The sequence below is a fragment of the Osmerus eperlanus genome, chromosome 4 (genome assembly GCF_963692335.1).
Source record: "Osmerus eperlanus chromosome 4, fOsmEpe2.1, whole genome shotgun sequence".
Lineage (NCBI taxonomy): Eukaryota > Metazoa > Chordata > Actinopteri > Osmeriformes > Osmeridae > Osmerus > Osmerus eperlanus.
The window spans coordinates 8,826,026-8,839,561 of record NC_085021.1 but is presented as its reverse complement, the minus strand read 5'-3'; the positions used below and the strand labels follow the sequence as shown (position 1 = coordinate 8,839,561).

General features: G+C 44.9%; 1 protein-coding gene across 1 annotated transcript; it reads right to left on the bottom strand.

Annotated features, from left to right (window-relative positions):
• Positions 1–2,331: 2,331 nt before the first annotated feature.
• Positions 2,332–10,495, bottom strand: c1ql4a (complement component 1, q subcomponent-like 4). Its single transcript, XM_062458097.1, has 2 exons — positions 8,993–10,495; positions 2,332–2,514 (listed from the first exon to the last, which is right to left on the bottom strand). The coding sequence occupies exons 1-2, from the start codon at positions 9,536–9,538 to the stop codon at positions 2,335–2,337; spliced, it is 726 nt and encodes a 241-aa protein (XP_062314081.1). The 5' UTR covers positions 9,539–10,495; the 3' UTR covers positions 2,332–2,334.
• Positions 10,496–13,536: the final 3,041 nt, after the last annotated feature.

Genomic DNA, 13,536 nt, shown 5'->3' with positions numbered 1-13,536 from the left:
GTGGCTGCGCATTCGGCATGGGAATCGCTAATGGGCCTCAGTGCAACCTGCCTCAGTCCTCTCCTCGTCCAATTAAACTTTCAACTGGAATCTGCGAGGAGGAGGGGAGGAAGGGGGGTGGACAAACCGCAGTCCCCCCCACCCGAACCCAAAGGCAAAAGATTCACTAGAGCCTTTAGGGCCTGAGCGCTGTTAGCTTTCCCCTTTAATTAAAGGTCCCCCTCCATCTTTAAGTCAACAGTACAGGTGGCACCGTTCAATAGCTACGATGTGGTTTTCGGAAAGGAAATATCCCCACCTGCACTGTTGATCTATTTAAATGAAATCAGTGTCAAACAAAATGCATAATTATGTCATTAGAAACAGGTAAACACTTTTAAAAGCATTTTTTATGAATCTGTGCTGTAGTCTTGAAATATTATCTCAAATATTATGTAATATTTGAGATAATGTACATGGTATTGTTATGTATTTACTATAGTAAAATTCCATAGTTTTACTTTCCAGTCCCAGCTCCAGAGCTAACGCAACATACTGAAAAGGGTTGATCAAGTCCAGAAACATTGGGAATCATTTTAAATGACTGTACAGTCAAAATGCGACACAAACAGAAATAAAAATAACCAGGAAAATGTGAAGTGTATTTTCTCAAAACATGAATAATTTCTGAGGCTGAAAATATGTACGAAATAAATATCACTTTGAAGCTTGGTGGGTGGCAGACGAGACAGTAGTGGTCTACATTGTATGAAACATCTTTATAATTTGATGAAGATGTACTGGATTTATGATGTTTGGTATGTTATCAGCACAGAGATATATATCATTGAGTCCTTGGTAAAGGAATATGGAGGAATGTGGATCGGAAATCCATGTTGTAGTGTCCAACCTGTAGCAACATGTTTCCAATTCTACACACACACACAGGGCCGTGCGTGATCAAATGAATTGAACAATGGGACTTAACATTAATCACATGCTGTTTGTTTGTCTGTGTGTGTGTGTGTGTGTGTGTGTGTGTGTGTGTGTGTGTGTGTGTGTGTGTGCGTGTGTGTGTGCGTGTGTGTGTCGGGGGTGGCTTATATGTTGTCTTCCAACCCCATAGCGGATCAATAAATGATTATCTGACTTCCAAACCAAACATTAAGTAAATGTTAACAATGATGTTATAGTAATTTTAATAGTACTTTTTAATCAATTTCAGATATCCCATCTGGAGTTTACAAAGCAGGTTTTCATACAGATGTCCTTTGATTTAGTCTGAATATTGCATGTATCTGGGCAGGATGTTAGTTATATGCTGTATGTACATTTCCTATTTGGCAAAAGTGATAAACACTATATTGTATATTGAGTTTTGTACATCCCCCTGATATCCACATACACACACAAGTTGTTTTGTTTTTGGTAGAGGCTTGGTCAAATGATTGATTCATTAAATCACAGTTTGAATTGAACTCAAAACCCAGACAACATTAATTTGGCACACTTATAGAGACGAAACCTGAATTTTTGCAATTGGTGTGTGTTTATGTATAGTTGGATGCATGCATATTGTCGTTGTGTGCATCCACGTGTTTAATGTCAGTGTTGTTTGTTCTGGGTTGTGGTTCATGTTGGGGTTGTGCAGGGCTCTTCAGTCTCCCAGCAGCCTCTTGGTGTTGTTACAGCAGAAGGCCAACCCCCTGTGTTGTTACACATGTTTCATGCATCCCCCATCTCGGTACGGAACAACATTTATTTTGAAGCACAGTAGGAATTTCCTTGTGAAACAGCAGGGTATTTTATTTAGAGATGATTCATGGGTGGAAAGGGCCTCTTTGTTTAGAGTGAAATTGAGATGGTTATACGATGGAGACATTTGTTGAAGACAGTTGAATGGTTCTTGGCTTTAAACTCATTTTTGCTGGTCATGATCTTAACTCATGCCGTCCTATTGTTCAACATCAGGCTGTACACATTTAGAACCAAACGGCCGATTGCCTTATTTACACTATTTAACACATTATGTCTAGTAATGTTACAAACAGAACATGTTGTTTATATATTTATCAAGATTCTGCTATTATTTCACTGATGATATGCCATCTCTGCATTCCGTATTTACACACAGACACACCACAGTGGCCAGTAAACAAATACCTCAAAGCGCACCACATAACGGAACTTTCAAAGACACTCATCCAGTCGGCATCTTTTCACACTTCCATCCTTTCCATTCGTTTTGTTTCTGTGACGACAGAGATCAGGAGAGAGATGTTTATGAAATTGAGTGTGTGAAGGGGCGGGGCGGTGGGGGTTGGCTGCACTCAGCTCCCAGCAGTCTGTGGCGGGTCAGTCTGGGTAAATGAGGAAGCCAGAGAAGGTGCTGTATTTGTTGGTGTTCCCCCCGTGTACCTTCCCTCCGTCCAGCTGCACGCACACCTCGTCTCCCACGTCCAGGTGCAGGATCACGCTGTTGGAGGCGTAGTCGTAATTCTGATCGGCATCCTGGGCAATGGCGCTGGCTCTTACCTGTCGCGCACACGCACGCGCACACACAGTGGAAAGAGATGCTGACAGTCACGAGAAGGACAACAAGGCGTATGAATGTCAGCTGTGGTTCACTCACCCTCTTCATGCAACCAGTCCGAGCATAACAACATTGACCCTACCCACTCACACATCCACTCTCATTGTTCACCCTTACCTCCCTTGCTAAATGTTCTCATTCTCAGAACTACAGCACCCACACACCCCACCTCCCAATCTCCCATTCATGCCCAGTGCAAAAAACACACAGACGCAGCTCGATCTGCCCTTCCAGTCTTCAGGCTCTCAGGTTAACCGTGTACGCCATCACCTGCGCATCTGCACCGCAGGATAAACAGATGGATTGGCACGCAAAACTTTGACCTCTGGTTAGATTGCGTACACAAGCACACGGCCTGCGTATTGATCGGCCGGCTCCTGGAGGCCCTGAGACGGTGGATCGGTGGATCGAGAGGGAAGCTGATTGGGTGGCGCACATGGGGACAGGCTCACGAGGGACAACAGGTTCCCCTGGGAGGGGGGGGAGGAGTCTGTGTAGCTCGAAGCGGCAACAGTAGCTTTCCTTCCCTATTGACCTGTTGCTTATGATCTTAGCTCAGCTCAATATGCATGATATCGAGTAGCTGTGTCCTGGACAGACAGCTTCACATTGGCATGCCCTCGGCAAGGCGGGCCAGTATCGAGCGACGGGAGTGGATATTTACTTGTTTGTTAACACGTTTAATTGGGTTTACTCATGTGGACACGTAGACACACACATGCCCAGATTGACTTACAGTTGAGCAGGAATAGAGATTTACTGCGGCCTGACTTGAATTCGTAATGTGTTGTTTAGATCTGTGTGAACCTTCTGCTAGGTAAATGTTAATTCCCCATCCATTTTCTTTATCAGTAGTTTGTGATTTGATCAGACATGTCGTACTTAATTTAATGTGGCTTTCTGCGTTCATTTTTGATACTCAAGTATATCCATTCCAGCTTCAACACCGAGTCAACTTGTGGAATATGTCACTGTTCTACATGCCCAAAATGTCATACATGATGAATATAAGAATGGGCCCATGGAGCACCTCCAATCTTCCGACACGTCAGACATCGGTGGCCTTGCATCTGGGTCCAGCGTCGCTCCACGCTGTGAGCACTCCATCTCTGTCACGGCCCCGGCGCATCCCTGACACGCCGAGAATATGACCAGCAACTCAACCACCAGCATGACACCCCCCCTTCACTTTGGCTCATCCTCCATCACCCCAGTGTGGGATATTAATATCCCAGATATATTCAAGGCTTAGACAGACAGCCTAAGTTTATGATTATAAAATAATCATAAACTTCCAACATCTTTTTTTCGTTTTTTCGTGGATGAAACCACTGCTGTTCAGTGGCATTCATCGATAGTCCTGTTATTTTCCATCAGGCTGGTCAGTCTGTATGTCTGTGTAAAATGAGATGCAGGTCACGGATCCTACATCCGACATGGAGCTTGGTCGGCGGACGGCGGATACGCGCGTCCCTCCCTGACCCGTCTAAAGCAGATTGATTAGGGGTGCGGGGCGGTCAGTCTCCTGGGGTTTCACAGTGGAGAAACTGTACTGACCGGAGCTTATAGCTCAGGCTACAGTCTGGTTGTCTGCCTTCATTAGAGCTGAGATTCTTTGGGTTCTGTTGCTACATTCAGGCTTGTTGCACTTAGAAGTATGAAAGCCAAGTCACAGGGTCAGTGATTCACTCCTTTCCTCCTTAGAAAGTTTTTCTGTGGTCATCAAAATGGAGGTGTGCTTGCTAACAGTACTGCACAAAGGAAATACAGTGTATACTCTCTATTCTGATATTTTCTCCCGATACCCAAATAACAACCATTCATTGTCATTCCTAAAGGTTAGATCTGGATCCCCGTCGGTGGTGATACAACCCCTGTAGCATTAGTATCAACCCTGCCTCTGAAATTGATGCTGTCGCTGTGACATCCCATTGATGTCTCGCATATGTCATTCTGCTCATTATTTTGGTCAAACTGCGTAAAGCTCTTTTTTTTTCTCCTTTTATGCCCCCAGGCGCAATTCAGAAAGATCCAGGTGACACTTTTCATTTCTAAATAGCGTAAATCGCCCTACGCAACTGTTAAGGCGCTGTCATTATGAGGGTCCATGTTGCTACACGTTGTTTTGTGTTTCCTTCGGTTTCTTCCCTATCACTCAATCAAACATTCACTTGTGAAGAATTGTTTTATTTTATTTGGTGGTTTACCATAGATGTAAGGATATGGGATGGGTGGCAAGTTGTCTGTGGTTTGCCTGCTGAAACATGGGCCTGACAGGCATGTGTGGGAGACGTGGTGTGATTAGGGAGAGCAGACAGCAGATATGGATTTAGCCACAGCAGAGCCAGCTCCATATGAACCATGAAGGCAGGAAGCCAGCATACTGGGGCTAAGGGGGCTGAGGGGGCTTTTGGCTGGTTAGAGTGCTAAAGGATTGAGGAGGGAGTTGGGGTTTACTGATCGTGCCCCCCCCCCGGGGGCCTTGCCTGGGGCTGTCTCTGTGTCGGCCTGGGCCCCTTCATTACAGCTTCCAGTCAGCCCCTGCCCGGAGGGGCCACAGGAGAGGGGGGCGGACGGGGTAGCAGAGGGAAAGGGGGTACGAGGAGGTGGTAGAGGGGTGGGCGGGGGTACAAGAACAAAACCGCAAGAGTAGTTGTGGGGGGGTGGGGGAAAGAAAGAAAAATAAGGGCCTGAGGGCTGGGAAGGAGGAGGGGTACTAGAGTAACAAACTGATCAAGCGAGGATATTTTGTGAGACCGGGGAGATGTGTGAGGGTATATGAACTCTTGTTTTTATCTGCGGCGCCGTTGCTCCACTGGTAATAAAACTGACAGGATTCATTCGCTGTGATATACTGACCTCTTAGAGCGGAGACAATAGAAAAGTAGCTGTTAAACTTACCTAGGGGACCACAGCACATAGCCATGGAGGGAGAGAGGGGCCAAACCGAAGGCAGAGGAAATAGAATATTTATTGAATAGGTTTACTCTCGCCTAGGGGCCCACAATATTACTAAGACAACAAGCAACCAGCACATCGGAACTTATTCTCAAAAATGACTACTGTTCTAAACAGTTGCTGTGGCATACAACACAAAGCAGTCTTGGTTTTAATCACATCATATGGAAAAATATTTTCTTCACAATCTCTTTCATGCAGAGAAGCTACTTGCTAGCTTCTATCCGAGAAAATAATCTGAACCACGCAGAGAAAGGCAGTGTAGACCTTTCTATGTCCTGTAAAAGGCTCATTATTTTTTTTTCTTTTGCTCTGGCCTGTCCATGTCACTGTACAAAGAGTTCATACAGGTGCAGGTCATTACAGAGAAGGAGATGACATTATAGCGCTAGCATGTGAAATAACTTGACCTTTCATTCGATCTATTAAAAGAGCCTATGACTGTGTCACCAAGGGGAAAGATTAAATCAGAGCCAAGGCAGTAATATCTATTTGTCCACTTTGCACTTTGTATTCACGATATCATATACATCATAGGAGTGCTATAAGACTATAACTTAATCGTTCAATAAATAACACCACACAAGTTAATGAGGGACACTAAGTTGAAAAATACCTGTGACATATTACCTGTCAGTGCATCTTATAAAGCATGGCTATATTAGCATAGCCCCATAGACTTTTGTCTAATAACAATTGTGTGAGCGTGGTGGAATACCAAGTGCCACACGTCCACATCATATATCTCGGATGAGATTTGAATGAGGCTGATTATGCATGATATGACATACAAAGCGGTCGTGAGGGCAGCAGGCAGTACGTTTATACTAATCTTGGTCAAATGACTGTTAGATCATCAGAGGAAGTATGTGGTCGTTCTGTCACTAATTGAGCCATAACGGTTAAAGCGTAATGTCAACCCCGCAATCACAAATTTACATTTACATTTACATTTAGTAGACGCTCTTATCCAGAGCGACTTACAGTAAGTACAGGGACATTCCCCCCGAGGCATGTAGGGTGAAGTGCCTTGCCCAAGGACACAACGTCAATTGACACGGCCGGGAATCGAACTGGCAACCTTCAGATTACTAGCCCGACTCCCTCACCGCTCAGCCATCTGACTCCTCCAAATGATTCTTTACAGCCTTACAGTCATTTCCAAGCGATTGTGCACGGGTGAGCGTAGACATTACACATGAGGGATTAACTGATGCTAATAGGGAAGGGATGCACGGAGTCACAGGCCGTCGTTTCGTGAAGTTGTGACGGTTTGAGATCTACTCTCGGGACCATCAGGCTGAGGCCACTGGGCCAGAACCACATCACCTGTCACTGTCTTTCCCCCCCTGTTCGACCGCACGACAACCACATAGCAAGCACGCATCCGCAACGCATAAACTATGAACCGTTTATCAGTCACAGAGGGTAAGCAGTAAGAAAAAAGACGGTGCCATTGAACGAGACGATTCCAACAATACAGGTGGTGCTCCATGAAGAAAGGAAGGCGCCCCGTGGAGGAACACACACAGCCACTGGAGTCCCACCATTAAGGAGGAGGCTGATTTTACATCTGAAACAGACGCTTGGAATTGGTACACAGACACAACGTCTAGATCCATTCTCTGCTCCCCCCAGAGATCTCGCTCTCTAGGCAAGCCCTGATACATTGAGCGGGTGTCCATCTGTCTTGTGAGCTGATGTCATCCTGGTTCTCACACCAGTCTCCCCGATGCCTCGTCACTCCCGGCCCACTGTCTCCAGACCTCTATTAAACCATCTATCTTCCTCTTCTCCCCTTGATCCTCTGTCAACTAACTTGTCTTCTTTTGCCACCCCTCTCACTGACGAGCTTCTCTCGGCGTGTCCTTGTCATGTTCTCTCTCTCTCATTTTCATTAGCTCGATCTCTCTAGCTATCTCTCGCTCTATCTCTCTGTCTGTCTCACTATTTACATTTACATACAATTGTAATCTCTCTATCTGCAACTGACCCGAGGCCTAGAAGACAATGCAGTGATATAATGCGTTTTTTTGCAGTTCTATAGAGAATAATTGCACCTGAAAATATTGTTCCATTTGAAAATACATCTTTCACCAATCACCAACCTCTTATTCTAAAATTGCCTTCATCCTGCTATTAAGGTGCTTTCAAAGCTACAATGAAGAGGACACTAGTTTTACTGACGCAGGTGGATTCACCTGTATTGAAGTAAAAATGCAGCCTTCAATTCTGAAGACAGAAATAAAATGCATTAGGCTGCAGAGCATATTTTGCGCATCTGCAACAGCCTGACACTTCAAACCGCCTCAGGCAGTATGCTCCTCAGCTGGAGGGCCTTAGAACCACCCAGAACTGGAAAACGATCTTTAGTGTCCTGCGCATTTTCATCTGAGCCCACCACAAGCTCAGTGAGGAGCGTTCAGGCGTGGTCCTGTGAAGTGTCTTGGGCATGAGGCGGTGTGTTAAATGGGTCCACCTGATGGGTAGGAGATTGACCTGGGTGAAATTAAATAATTGAGTTGAGTGAAAAGATAATTAATGGGGAATCAATGAACAAGGAACAGAGAGGCAGAGGGCCTTGTGTTGAGGGGGATCTAATCCAGGAGTTATGAATGATTTAACACGCCGAGTGACTGGAATGACAATAGAGGACATCAGGCTGGCCATTATTATTTTAAATACAGTTTGTTGCCTCTGGGATCTACCTCTGTGATCTCACTCAAACGTCAAGGTGATGGTTTTGTTGCTGCATTAGTGGTCTCGCGTGAAATGGCGTGAGTGCATCTGCGTTGCTTACGCATGGTTGCGTGGTGGTCTCTTTGCAACTGTGTGCTTGCGTGTGGCGAATCCTTTGGATGTGTGTGTACGCAATGAGAGAAAATGAAAATGTTCATGAATTGGAGCCCTCAAATTAAATCTCTGGGATTTCTTCCACCTCTCCTCTTTCCCCTTCCTCATAGCAGTCCCCACTGTCTTTAATTAGTGTCTGGGGAGAGAGGGAGTGGATGAGCAGCCTGTCAATTTTACCTTCGTTATTTATTTATATCTGGTGTGTAAACTGACTGGTCGACACTGTGACAGATATTTCTCCCTTCGCTCTTTTTTTTTCCAGTTTACGTTGTAGGCGATAATCAAGCACTGTGTATGATACTTCCTAATTAGACTGTTTCTTTGTCAGCGACTGCCGGCCTTCTGCCACTTGTCATTTTCCACAGTGCATGTGGAAATGCAAATATTTGTAGCTGTGATTTTCAAGTGTAAAGCATGACTTTGCTTTAATGAGGGAGACTATCTTTATTTTATTCCTTTGCTGTCTCGGCGCTACTAAGTAGTGAGTGCTGTGAATTCCAAGTGTTCAATGTAGCAAAGGCAACGAGAAGTTTGGAGAGGGTGGTCAAAACTGAGGGAGGATTACTGTACACACACACACACACACTCTACACAAACACTAGTACTGACCTGTCCGTTCTTCTTCAGGTCGGCCCACATGCTGGTGCCATCTCCGCCCCTCATGAGTACGTGGTAGGTGAAGTAGTAGATGCCAGGCAGGGGGCAGGTGAACTTGCCAGTGGTGGGCTCATAGTAGTTGCCCACATTGGTGACCACGTCATCAAACTTGAGCACCTCGCTGCCCTCGTGCTGTTTGCGTAGCCCGGCATAGAAGGCTATCTTGGGGCTGTACAAGGAGGGCACGTAGCCTCCGGACCCTGGACCCGGGGGGCCCTGTGGACCTGGCTTACCCCTCTCTCCTGGGGGGCCTTTGGCTCCCTGGGGTCCGGGGATCCCTGGGGGCCCTCGGAATCCTGACTTTGTCTTTCTTCCAGCATAATCCGGTGGTGGAGGTGACACAGCACTCAGCTCCTGGCCAGTCTGGGAGGTGGTGTAGGGGTCGCACACCATCCTGCAGCTACCCAGCATCTCATAATGGGTTCCTCCACTTCCAGCACTTCCGCCTTTGGTCGTGTGGACCAACAGGGGGATGGCCACCAAGAGCACTAGGACCATGGCCACGCCCACTGCAGCCCCTATGACACGCTTCCGGCGGCTGAGCCGCGAGGCGGCCAGCGTCAGAAAGTCTTCCTCCCCTTTGGGTGGAATAGTGCCGGCCAGGATGGAGTCTGCTGAGAGAGAAACTATAGGATGAAAGAAGGAAAGGAGTGTGTGGAAAAGGTTTTAGTTTGTGATTTGAAGTGACAGGCACTGTGTGCCAATAAGTTGACGTTAGACTAGGCAGTGACTCGGAGTATTGTCTGCTTTGAAAACTCCGAAGCAAGACCTGACCAAAATGCACGAGTGGTAATCATATCATAAAAGGGTTCAGCTTAAGATGGCCGTCTCTGAGAGCTGACAGGGTGAGAGAAACAGAACAAAGGGAAAATAACAATGAGGGAGGGAACTGGAATTACTTTTTTTTCTCTTTCAGGTGTGAACATGGAATATTCAGACACTATTGTGTTGTATGTTAAGACAGAAATGTGATCTTATTTGTGTTGGGTGGGTTGTAGAAAACATAGTTCATTTCATTTCCATTTATCTTCACTATGAAAAACCTGTCTTCTTTTCAAACATCAACCAGAACTAACAAGAAGAGTTAAGAAAAACAGTGAAAAGGCAGATACTGTGGCAGGTGCCAAAATCGGAATAAAATGTTTTTGGTTTTTATCAAATGAAAGAATAATTGAATCTTGTTGCTGACAGTGACGTTGAATACTTCTTATTTGAAAGGCTCCTACTGAAGACACTCTCAGACTCTCACTTCATGGATATGTCTCTCCACAGACTTTGCCATGGCTCCAGGTAGAAAGAAGTCAATAAGCTTAGAGGTCCCTTCCTGTCAGAATCATTTCAGTCGCCTTCATTTATTGGGTGTCCGCATCTAAACTGGTGTCAGTGTCTTGGAACAAACATAATCTTTATCAATGTTCTTCTACAGGATATTCCTTTCCTTGCGTCAACAGAACCTGCGAAGTTTTGGAGAAAACACATTTATAAACATAATTTATGCGACATTATTTATGCATTGTGAACTATGATTACGATTAGTTGATATCTGGTGCATGAGATAAACAGCCAACTCTAGTCAAGTACGCATTGAAAGTTATACATCACCGTAAAAAAAACACTTAACGGTAGCAGGATAAACAAAGTAGCCTATTCAAGACAACATCCTAAATATAATTTGATTCGATTTTATTTTATGATATTCACATTTAGGCATAGCCAATATTACATTTATCCTATACAAACTAACGTCACATTTACGAAAGTTACAAATAAGGATTTAATGTAGCCTAAAGTCATTGTTTTCAGTAACGTACAGCAATAGCAAAATGGTCATACAGCGTAACTACAGAAAATGAGTCACTCACCGTCTGTCCTAATAATATACTGATATAAAAATATCTGCTAATGTTACAACAAAATGATATTTACACTGTTTACCCGAAATTCATTAAGTGCGGGAATATATCGCTGAGCATACCTGATAAACGACCCCAGGATTGTTGCGTGCGGAATTAGAGGCGATAGGTGTGCGTAATTGTGCACTGCAAGACTGAACGGAGAAAATCTGATTCACCTCTCTCCACAGGTACGCAAAATGTTTTTTTCCCCAATAGTAAAAAAAAAACATATATAGGCTACGGTTAAGTTCAAGAAATATCTCCAGGTGAAACTTTTCTGTTTCCAACAACTTGTTGTAAATACTAGGTTACGTCTGACTCGTTAGTTTTCACAAGTCCCAGTCTGCATCCAGATAAGTAGCCTATGTTGAAATGTGATGCCGATCGTCCAGTCTCCTTACCAAGCAAGTGAGCGAGTTCTCCATCCAACTCTTGTAGCCTCTCTCTCTCTCTCTCTCTCTCTCTCTCTCTCTCTCTCTCTCTCTCTCTCTCTCTCTCTCTCTCTCTCTCTCTCTCTCTCTCTCTCTTCTCTCTCTCTCTCTCTCTCTCTCTCTCTCTCTCTCTCTCTCTCTCTCTTTGGTGTCTATCTTTTCGTAGTTTAAAAGGAAGTGGATATGCTAACTATAATTTCCAAACGTGGAAATATTTTATTATTTCTTTCTTTTTTTAATTTCTGTTTCCAGCTCAGCAAAATTTCAACCAACTCTGCCTACTGTGTTTATTCCATTTACATTTAGTCATTTAGCAGACGCTCTTATCCAGTAGCGACTTACAGTAAGTATTATTCCACCTGTAACCCTTACAATATGGTGGAACTATTTATGTGACCCGTTTGATAGTAAGAAGACAAAGGACATTGTGAAGGCAATATAAAGTTCAAGTTAACAATGTATAACCCCAGACAAAACCAGTAGACACCATTATCTGTGACTTTCCACCTCCATCAGGCATCATTACTGTAGTACGAGACACGGGGTATTGCTCTTTTTCCCGGGCCTAATCCCTTCTCAACTCTCTCTCTCTCTTTCTCTCTCTTCAACACACCAACTCACACACGCTTGAACACATTTATTTGACAACACCAGCCAATGTCATTGGCATTATAATATTACTGTATCGCCTCCCCTATTTGCAGCATACTGTCATGTCTGTGACAGGTGTGATCATAAATATGCATGTTTAAACTTTAATGAATGTGCTGGAGGCAGAGGGAATACTTTACAGTACACATTGATTACTCCTTTTCATCAATGTTTCAGCTGTGCATGTGACCACTGTCAGCGAATGAATGATGGCGAACACCAAGAACGGAAAGAAAAAGAGTGAGACCTGGCCTCGTGGTTGTGGAAGGTAGAAGCTGGCGAGGGATGAGTTGGATTTGGTTGGGTGTGGGATGACAGAAGAAGAGGGGAAGACTGAGGGAGGGAGACAGGTGAGCTCCACTGGGAGCTGTGTAGAACGAGTGAAGGACCGCTGTCCGACACTGGGAGCTGTGTAGAACGAGTGAAGGACCGCTGTCCGACACTGGGAGCTGTGTAGAACGAGTGAAGGACCGCTGTCCGACACTGGGATGAGTTAAATGGGGTGTCAGACTTACTTTGAGGGTCAGTCACACTGTGCCGTTAAAGCCATTCAGATTGTGCATAGCTCCAAAGCAGTCTTAGCCTCGACAGGACGGATAATCATTGCCAGTAGTCAGAGGCAATAAACTCAGAATTGGATTTTTAGTGCCTGTTAAAATATTACTGAGCTGATTAATATTGAAATATGCGCATGTCTGTGAGCTGTCCCTTTTCTCTCGTCTTCTTCTGCATACCTGCGATGGATGCTTGGGCTCTGTGTTTTTCAGCAGGGAGGAGGGATGTGTTGATGAGTCATTTGAGAGTGTGCTTCAGTGGCACGCTCCCATGATATCCGGTTACAAACGGGTTACGAGACATTCAATTTACTGTGATCTCTGCAAGGCCTGATTTGAGTTGTGGGAGTTGCGTATTTTGTGATAGGCCGAGCATCTCTCTCTCTCTCTCTCTCTCTCTCTCTCTCTCTCTCTCTCTCTCTCTCTCTCTCTCTCTCTCTCTCTCTCTCTCTCTCTCTCTCTCTCTCTCTCTCTCTCTCTCTCTCTCTCTCCTAGAAGTCAGGGAGTCAGAACTCATTCATGCATACGTAATTCTTGTCGTCAATGTTTGTGTGACCATCACCTGACCATTACCTGCACATGTGTATACACATAAATGGCTTTTTTTGTATAAAATCAAGAGATTATACCACATCCTTCACCAACCATTATGAAGTCCTGGATAGAAGTGTATGTGGTTTTGTAGTTTCTAGTATAACAAAGTAGATATGCTGTCAGTTTACCAAGCCCCCCACCCCCATCCTGCCCTGCACCCACGTAATAGCGCACATTTTATTGTGGGCATTCGGAAAATCCTTGTGGGGGACCCGTCATCTGCCTACACGTCAAGTGGACAACACCACTGTTTAGTATCCGGGTGTGAAAACAAGTTAGTGTCCAGTTGTGAGGGCTGGTGTTGGGGCCCGTGGAGGCAGCTCACAGCTCTGGGACCACCGTTTCCTGCGGCCACAGAGGCAGCTTCCCTC